The following is a 9,724-nucleotide window of genomic DNA, read 5'->3' on the forward strand; positions in this document are numbered from 1 at the left end:
ATATATATATATATATATATATATATATATATATATATATATATATATATATATATATATATAATTTTCCTTTTTTGATTATTGTAAAAATATCCGGGGGATACATTGCTAACGAATTGTGCCGACAGTGTTACAAGAATCGAGTAGTTTCTATATCATAGCTGTCTCGGTCGGCGGTCAAATTCGTAGATACGATCCGGGTGCTCACCTCGGATACTTTACTAACTGAGTACCCGGAGTTAAAAATACCATCGGTTATATCTTTCTCGTGGCAGCTGATCTCTCGCGTCAGCCGATTTCATCTCTTTCATTTCTCCGAATTATACTACGTTTATTAACCGTCACTGTTCTACTCGAATATCCGAGTGCTCATTCGTACCGTAATCAGATACTTAGATACCGACACGATCTGCTCACAAACATCTTTCATAACGATGCAACGTTAGGAACTACGCATTTGACCACGTTGCGTATTATTAGGGATTATTCAATATTCTCCCAATAACTTTTTCGTTCTTTTTTTGTTTTGCTTACTGGGCATGGACTAACGTTTCCATAAAGAATCTCTCTCTCTTCTCTAAAGAGTAGCATGATTTAAATTCACTTAAATATATTCAACTATATATACCCAGTAAGCAAAATATCAGTAGCACGCCGGCCGACAGCGGGTTCTGCTGCCAAAAATCTGTTAAACTTGACACTAGCCGGGTGTGTGTGTGTGTGTGTGTGTGTGTGTGTGTGCACATATATGTGTGTATTGTGTGTATACATATATTATAATGTTATATATATTATATTATCATATACAGGATGAGCTAATATAACTATTATTACCTTGAATATCTTTGAAACAAAAGACAAAGGTGTCCTTCGATCTTTGAAGCTATTCTCCTCAAGAAAAAGCATAATTAGAATAAAATAAAGAAATTTATTTTGGTTTTCTCCCAAATAAAAAATCTGAAGATCACCTCTGTTTCTTGCTTCAAAGATATTCAAGGTGACAGTAGTTATTGACTCAATCTGTGTACATTACACACAATATATATATATATTAATAAATACATGTTATAATATATATAATACTGTGTGTATATATACATGTATAAATTAATGTATCTCATTTTACACTACAGATGGTCACGAAGCGGAGAAGAACTGCTGAAGACGCTGCACTGTTCTGCGATCCAGCGCGCACAGATCGAAGTCGAACGTCTTCTTCGTGATCTCATATTGACCAGTCTCGGCGATCACCTGCACAACCCTCTGCAGCTCCTGATTGTCCTGCAACGTCATGATTTTCTGCTGCAGGTCCTTCAGTTGTGACACATAGTCCTCGGAGAAGACTGGCGGCTCGCTGAGTTCCGTGTCCACCAAGGAGGTATTAGTAGAATCGGGCGCCACCTGCTCAGCGTCGACCTCCATGCTCTTCTCCTCCTTGATCGCCTGCGACTCACGATCGTCCTTCTCTTTCTTCAAGTCCTTCTTAGTCTCTTTCTCCGCGTGATGAACGGGATCGACTTCCATTGCAACCGGGGACTGGCTCGACGAGACCGGCTCCAACGGCGGCGAGATCGACTGGTCGCGTTCGCTTTTCTCGCGTTTCACCTTGTCATCGCCTTTGCTCTCGCTTCTTCTCTTTTTCTTACGACTCTCCCGCTCTTCGCTTCTGCTCCTTTTGGACTTGTCTTTCCGGCTACGATCGCTCTTGTCCTTCTTCACTTCCATCGATATGCCGGGAGACAGGGGCTTTGCCGATTCCGCGTGTAGAGTGGGCACCACCGCGTGTTCTGGCTCTTTCTTCGCGACGAGCAAGGGTTTGCTCTCTGACATGGCATCGTCGTCCACCGAAGGCGTCGAGTCGCTGCTATCCCTCTCGGGAATCTCCGCGAGAAGGGTCGATAACGGATTTCCAAGCGGCGCGGCAGACACGTTGTTCGGCTTCTCGTTGCCATCCTTGCTCTTGTCGCGTTTCTCTTTTCTCTCCTTATCCTTATTGCTGTCTCTTTTGTCCTTTTTGTCTTTCTTTTTGTGTTTATGTTTCTGCCGGTCCTTGTCACTCTTGCCGTCCTTCAGTTTCTCCGGCTTCTCGCTTTTCTCCGATTTATCCACTTTTATCGCTTTGTCATCCCTCACCTTGTCATTTTCTTTCATTGGTTTCGGAGATTTCCTACCGTCTTTGGACGACTTGTATTCTTGGAGTTTCTCCTTTTCCGATTTTTCTACCTTGTCCGTTTTCTCGGGCTTCTTCTCAACGACTTTGGTGAGGTCTTTGACATTAGCTTTCTCCGTCTCCTTATATTTGTCCTTTTCCTTTCTCTCCTTGTCTCGATCCTCCTTGTCTTTCTTCTTATCCTTCTTCTTCTCGGATTTGGAAGAATCGACGATGTTCTTGGAGTTGTTCTTCGCCTTGTCTTTCTCCTTGTTATCCTTCTCTTTGTCCGGTACGATCTTCTTCGGATCCTTTTCCTTAGGCTTAGGAGATAGTGGTCGCTTTAAGGACGGCGGGAGAGGACTAGCCGATTTCTTCGTAACGACTGGAGATGCCGGTCTCTTGTTCGACGGACTCGAGTGACTTTTGTTGCCAGGACTAGGTGGTCTCTTGGGTTTTTCTTTGCTCTTGATTTTATCTTTAGAGCTATCTCTAACTTTTTTATCTTTCTTCTCATCCACCTTGTCTTTCCGGCTGTCTTTGTGGGGATTTTCCTTTGTTTTTATCGCTTTGTCTACTTTGTCAGACTTCTCGGTAAGACTTAGCGAACTGATTTTAGGAACTGAATTTTTCTCCGGCTGCGCCACCTTCTTGTTGTCTGGCGATATTTTGGCCGTTTTAATAGGAGTCCCAAAAAGCTCATGAAACGAGTTGGAAGTTCTCGACTCGGTGATGCGATGTTTCCTGGAGTCGCTGCTCAATTTCGGTTTGCCGATCATCCCGGATGTCTTCACGTCGCTCTTCTCCAACAAACTGTCTTTATTGAATAACACAACCTGAAATTATAAAATGTGATTTCAGGGACACGATATTACACACTGTTCCTCCAATCTGGTTTCACAGTGTAAATATTTTCCTTCACGACGCAAAATTTTTGTTCGTTTGTTTGCGAAATACAAATCTTACAAATTCTACAAATATGAATATTTACACATATCAGTATATACAACTGTATATAAATATTATTTATATATACTGATATATAAGTGTACATATGTACAAGTGTACATGTATATAAATATTATTTATGCGTATTGATATATAAGTATACAAATGTGCAAATATTAGCTGTAAAATGAACGAATCAGTTGTAAAAGCAAATTAAACTAACTCAGCCAAAATATCTGTATAATCACTTTAGTCCTACAAATCCAATGCTTGACAAAAGCTTAAAAAATCTCAAGATATACTTACACCTCCACCTTTCAATAATTTCTTTCTAAACTCCTCTGAAGGATTGTTGATCACCTCCGTGTGACGTAAGACATTGTTGATGGGTGGACCACTTTTCTGCAAGTCAAGATCGTATGCTATTTGGAACTTCTTGGGCTCATCCTTATTCTTCAGATAAATTTCAATCGGTATCAGAAAGCCAGCATATCCAGATTCCTTCACCACAAACGGCGGTTCCTTCAGTACTCTCTTAGGATTCCTGAACGAGTCGTGCAAGAGGAATACCACTGGAAAAATAAAGCAAATTGATTTGTGCAAAAAGCAACTTTAAGCTATTCTATTCTATTGGAAGAAAAGTAATACATCAAGTGATACGAAAAGAGACTCAGATAGATAAATGATCACGAAAGGACTTGGAAGTCTCATATTCAGATTGAGGCAATGTTGCTTGCTGACCTGGCTGCTTAACTTTGTTTTGCCGATAATCACGCACGTTTTTACGATGTTTATAAACAACAAACGACACAAAGAAGCTACACAAAGAATTGGAAGAGAGAAACTACAAACATGTGGCCATCTTTTTCCGGAAACACATGCGTCGACGACGCAATCACCTCGGCAGTCAGAGAATGCTAGAGAACGCAGCGTGCGTAACGTACCTTTGTCAACGTACTGATGAATATCCGCATTGTCCACTCCGCGCACAAACACCTCCCAGTCGTGTGTGTAGCCCTCAGGAGTGAGATGGGAACGTACCATCGACGCGTGTCCACACTCAAGCGTGACGCGAATTGCCATGCTCTTCGAGAAAGCTCGGCCTAAAGAAAAATCGACGGAAAAGCACGGATCGCAAAGACGCGCGAGGGGGATGGCTAATTCTGCGACAGGACGCCGTGATTCTTCGTGATGACTTCACTCATTCTCCGAAACGTCGAGAGACGCGGCTACCACAGGATCGCACGTGCGCTACACCACCGAAGACGCACCACCAACGACGGGCATCGTAGTCTAACGCGCGCAGGTTATGTTCACAGCAACAGTGCCTATTTCCTGATTCTCACAGCGGAATTCGAACGCATCGTTCAGCAACGGCTAGTTTTGTGTGAAAGTGCCGACCGTCCGAACAAACAACGATTGCTTGTGCCGTCGCGCGACTCACCGAAAATCCTCCACGAACAATTTCTCGTCTCGAGACTTTACTTCCTCACGCTGCGACAGTGCCAATCATCAACAGGTAAGTCGTATACTAACGAGAATGGTCGCCATCGTCCATAGTCGTCGTTATTTTAGCGAGTTGAGCCAGTGTAGCCAATCGTCGAGTCATCGAGCATGCGCGTTTCAGTGCAGGGACGCTTTTTATTGGGCGCATTCAGCGGAAAAAGCGCTCAGTGAGCAATCAGCGATTATTGGTTCTTACTGTTAGATCCCTAAATTTATACCAATTACATTGACGAATTACTCAACTATTGTGCAACTGTTGAGTTCGCTGAACGCACCCAATGGCTGCCTTCAAGGTTGCGTTCCAAAACTCTACTCGACGGGTAGCATTTAATTGACCAATAAAAACAAAGATAACTAGAATTTCTTCATCATGATTAGTGAATTAAATGTACTCTACTCATCGAGTAGAATTTTAGAACGCAGCCCAGTAGAGAAAGTTGCTTCGCACTGGTGTAAAATTCATGATTTCATTGGTGTGTATATTTTTAAGCCATTGGCTGCGTTCAGCAGAGAAAGCTGCTTTACACTGTTATAAAATTCGTGAATCTGATTGGAGATGCTCTTAATTTTGGTTGAATTCAAGAGCATGTACCAATCAGATTCACGAATTTTACAAAGATTCACGAACAGTTGCAAAGTAGCTTTCTCTGCTGAACGCAGCCATTGTTATAGGCCATCTATAATTGCGATTCGTATAAAGTTATGCAGGATTCACACCGCATCCGATGTCCGACGTACGACGTCCGATATCCAATAACAGAACAGTTTTCTAACATAGAATTCAATTCTCCATTAGAAAGCTATTCTTTTATTGGATATCGGATGTCGTACGTTGGACATCGGACGCAGTGTGAATCCTACATTAGTCAACTAAAATATATTATAAATTCCAATACTAACACAGATGTCTATCTTTTGAGAAAGAGTTTCCTTGTTTCCTCTTTTATCCTTGTCTGATTCATAGTATAGTCGAGAGTGGGGAGAATGTGATGCAATCCAAGTTAAAAGTTAAGCCAGCGGCACACGATGCTTGTTTTCGTGCTGGATTGCTTGCTAGATGGAAATACTCTGTTTTGATTGGTGTATTTCCATCCATCTTCAAAATGCACCAATCAGCAAGCAATCCAGTATGAAAACAAGCACCGTGTGCCGCTGGCTTTAGAGATAATATGAAAAGCAGTGATCACACACACACACACTGAATGGCAATGACTTAAGCTTATGAACGAAAATTTAAGATATAAAAAATATATATATCTTTTCTCATTTATTAGTATTCACTTATCGACTTATTAAAAAAAACAAAGCAAAAATGGTTTCTAATTCGGAGATTCAGCTTATATTTAGAAATTAAACGACTTAGCTTTTGGTTCAAACTGTACTAGATAAAGACAAAGCGCTATTCTATAAACCTACAAGCATGTTCTCTTTCATCCCGTAATACTCAAGAGGTAGCGCGTTCCAAGTAGTATATATTTCAATGTCACCATCAACCGATCGCCCAGAGTTAGCAGTCTAGTTAGTATATAGAAGTGTAGTAGAAACTAGCATTAAAGGAAAGCCATAATTGGTCTATACGGCGCTTTAAAGTATCTGAAGAGTCTAATCGCACCCTATATGTCTGTCTTGTTTCAGACAGGCAGAGCTGTATTCCAAAACTCTACTTGACGGATGGATAGTATTTTACTGACCAATCAGAACAAAGAGAACTAAAGCCAGCGGCACACAATGCTTGTTTTCGCGCTGTTCCTGCGTTCGGAAACGTCAATCGAGTACTCTCCCTCTCTTTTTATCTCACTCTTATATTTCGTTCACTCCAACGACTATCATCTAGTAGTGTGCACACAGTGTGTTTTTGAACGCAGCCTGTATTGCTTGCTGGATGGATATATTCTGTTCTGATTAGTGCATTTCTGAACATGGATGAAAATACACGACCAAAACAGAATGGGTGATTTCCAGTTGCGTACACTATTACACAAAACCAGTTTATTGGTTGCATATTATCTTACAAGATATTTTAGATAATATGTGACCAATAAACTGGTTTTGTGTACGTGTGTCAAAATGTGTTAAGCAATTAGAAAGCACTCAGTATTTTCATCTAGCGAGCAATCCAGCACGAAAACGAGCACCGTGTACTGATGGCTTTAGATTTCTTTATCATGATGATTGGTTGAATATTACTGTATCCGTTGAGTAGGATTTTGGAACGCAGCCCAGAGAATGCAGAATCCCTTATTTTCGCTAATGATGTTGCAAATTAAGCTGGTGGCACATAAAAAAACATAAGCAGTAAGACGTAAGCAGTAAGCAAATTGACCAATCACAATCATTGATTCTTCTTACGGCCCAAGAATCAACGACTGTGATTGGTCAATTTGCTTACTGCTTAAGTTTTTCTGTGTGCCACCGCCTTTAGTTCCAAAGTCTCTATTACGCGTCGCCACTTTCCTTCGTCACCAACTTATGGCTCTCGCAGCCCAGTGCAATGCGCGACGCGACACACGATATGTGACTAGCGATATCCAATGCGTATTGGTATTCCGGAAAAGCTGTACTGTATCATTGGATATCGCGCATCGCATATCGCGTGTCGCGTCGCAAATCGCGCTGGCTGCGAGAGCTATTAGTCGTGGTACGACTAATAAACGATGAATCGAATGTGACCCGCTTATCAAGTAGTGCCACTCAACGGGAGAGCATGATTTTTCTTTTAATAAAATAGAAATATGTAAAAAACGATAAAAAGATATATATATATATATATATATTGGGCAATGTTCCAATATTTTATATAAATATCTATCGATATAAATGTTATAGACAATGTTCTGCAATAGCAATCTTTTTTTATAATTCATTACTACTCAGATATTTTTTTTCGTAGACATGGCACGTATCTACGAAACGTATATTTGTACATTTTACATACACTTGCGGGCGATTCGCCTCACTCTATATAAAATTATAGCCGCTTACAGAGATGAGTATAGTCTGTGATCTCGACTTGTAAAAGATATAATTTTCTTTTTATTCAATATCCCCTACGTAAGAATGTTATGCAGAAGCTGTTGATAACGCACTATCCCAGTTTTCAATTTAGTTTCTTTTTTAAATTGAGCACATTGAATTCCAAAGTCATACGTGAAACCGATATCTCGGTTAAACTTGAACAGCATAGCGTTATCGACGCTTTCTGATAATGTAGAAAGTCGATTTATATTAATTATTATACAAATAAAAACTATATTTTATATCATCGAGAAGTTATTAAAAATTACGCTTTGACAAAATTTAGGATCCGACTGTGTACGCTACGACCGTCGCGTGGTCTAACTTACCGGGTATCATGGAAATCTTCTCCAATGTCTTTTTTCGTCGAGATCTCTGCTCCTGTTTGGAGAGCTGTATCAATTGGCCGTCTTTATGTTGTGCATAATATAATTCCGTGTCTTCTAAGATACGTCTTTTCGCCGCAGTTATGCGCACCTGTGAATAAAGTCATCAGTCAACATTGGATGAGATATTGTTTGAAAAATAATGATTTTTTAATTAGAGAAATAGAGATATAGAGTAACTAATAAAAGAGGAATTTAGAAAAATGTGAAATTAGAAGAAATAGAGATCGAAAAATAAATGAGAATCTCGTGCATTCCAAAACGATTTTTGAAAAACCTTAATTTTCAATTTATATCTCATATATATATATATATATATATATATATATATATATATATATATATATGTATCTTAATTATGTTTTAATTATATAGTACAATTATTTTTAATAGAATCAAAGAGAGAAAGACAAAATATCCCTCTTTATATTTTAATTTGCTTAACTCATTAAAATTGATAAATTGCTTAAAATTCAAAGGCACCATGAGACATTTTTATTCTTACTGCAAAATCCAAAAGAAGTTCACACAGGTGCTTGGCACTATTGCACGGCGGCCCCTCTCCTGAAACACCGCGTCTCAACAAGTCCTCCATCCTGAGCAACGTGAGCTCGTGCCTCTGATAAGCCTCGACTACTGGCAAGTTGTTGCTATTGCCATTACTGTTGCTGGACTCGGTGTGGCGCAGATTCTCCGCAGATTTTCGGCGGGTCTTCGATCTCGCGTCGTGGCTCTTTAGCGTGGTGTCGGCGCCACTGCTGTGACTCGGTAAAACCGCAAATTTCCCTACCACGGGATCGAAATTGTCGGAGATCCCGTCACTCGTCAAAAATACTATGTCGCCTCTCTCTACCTCCGTTATGGCCAATGTTAAGTTATTTAGTTCCGGATTAGAGCCGTCTACTGGGCCTAAGGCTCCTAAGGCATCTCGCATATCTCGCATGCAATGAATATCGTGAGATCCTCGCGTTATTTCTCGCACACCAGATTTCCTATTTCGTTTTTATATAAGAGACAATTATTGAACAGAGTTGAAACTTGTTAAAATCTAATAAAAGAGAGAGAACTAGTTTTAATTACAAAGCAGTGATCTCCAACAGTTCTCTTTTTTGAGCCTGTCTCAAGTAAAGAACAATTATTCTTCAAACAAACACTGTGCCAACAAAATTATCTCTCTCTTCTACATAATAAAGAGTACATACCTCGAATAGACATAAGCCAGACTATCACCAACATTGCAGGTACAGGCAATATACTTTTTGTGGCATATATTTGTATCAGTACTTGAGCTTGGCAGTGGAAGGATTGTGCATACTGTTAAGGTAGTGAGCATTCCTTGTTCCTGAAGGATCAACGAATGCGCGGCATGGAATGATCGCAGTAACGCTATGAACACGTCCCTAGTCGTTGTGGTTTCGCTATTGATAGATGGACAAAATAACGCACGGTTCAGGTATTCTATGCTCCCGTGAACCGCGGATCTGGCAGCTATACTCGCTTTTGTACCTGAAATCGTCAATACCATTTATACATTTTAAAATATTTCTTCACACAAATAATTTAATATTTCTTTACTCCTTGATCTCCACTCACCCTGGTCAACTTTAGTAAGAGAGATCAATTTAAACGAGCTATATATATATATATATATATATATATATATATATATATATATATATATATATATATATATATATATATATATATATATATATATATA

The 9,724-nt window shown here is 39.7% G+C and overlaps 3 protein-coding genes and 1 long non-coding RNA gene across 7 annotated transcripts in view; 2 read left to right on the top strand and 2 right to left on the bottom strand.

Moving 5' to 3' along the window:
* Positions 1-1,275, top strand: part of LOC116848218 — a 4,536-nt gene extending 3,261 nt beyond the window's left edge. Inside the window, exon 3 of the long non-coding RNA XR_004378930.1 lies at positions 1,134-1,275. This is a non-coding gene — a long non-coding RNA (uncharacterized LOC116848218). The remainder of the gene's footprint in view (positions 1-1,133) is intronic.
* LOC116848214 (protein AF-9) lies at positions 758-4,210 on the bottom strand. The gene is made up of 3 exons (XM_032824083.1): positions 4,042-4,210; positions 3,404-3,669; positions 758-2,985 (listed from the first exon to the last, which is right to left on the bottom strand). The coding sequence occupies exons 1-3, from the start codon at positions 4,178-4,180 to the stop codon at positions 1,138-1,140; spliced, it is 2,253 nt and encodes a 750-aa protein (XP_032679974.1). The 5' UTR covers positions 4,181-4,210; the 3' UTR covers positions 758-1,137.
* Positions 4,211-4,492: 282 nt separating this feature from the next.
* LOC116848212 (protein zyg-11 homolog B-like) overlaps positions 4,493-9,724 on the top strand; it is a 16,293-nt gene continuing 11,061 nt past the window's right edge. Inside the window, exon 1 of the mRNA XM_032824081.1 lies at positions 4,493-4,616. The gene's annotated coding sequence lies outside the window, so the exon portion shown is untranslated. The remainder of the gene's footprint in view (positions 4,617-9,724) is intronic.
* LOC116848215 (PP2C-like domain-containing protein CG9801) overlaps positions 7,479-9,724 on the bottom strand; it is a 4,945-nt gene continuing 2,699 nt past the window's right edge. For all 4 annotated transcript variants that reach the window (XM_032824085.1, XM_032824086.1, XM_032824084.1 and 1 more), the window contains 3 exons: positions 9,207-9,510; positions 8,510-8,996; positions 7,479-8,095 (listed from right to left, as the gene is read on the bottom strand). In XM_032824085.1, the coding sequence (XP_032679976.1) occupies positions 7,901-8,095; positions 8,510-8,996; positions 9,207-9,510 (986 nt within the window). In that variant the 3' untranslated portion in view covers positions 7,479-7,900. The remainder of the gene's footprint in view (positions 8,096-8,509; positions 8,997-9,206; positions 9,511-9,724) is intronic.

The sequence above is a fragment of the Odontomachus brunneus genome, unplaced genomic scaffold, assembly GCF_010583005.1.
Source record: "Odontomachus brunneus isolate Ranch 3 - 2012 unplaced genomic scaffold, Obru_v1 Obru_scaffold_091, whole genome shotgun sequence".
Taxonomy (NCBI): domain Eukaryota; kingdom Metazoa; phylum Arthropoda; class Insecta; order Hymenoptera; family Formicidae; genus Odontomachus; species Odontomachus brunneus.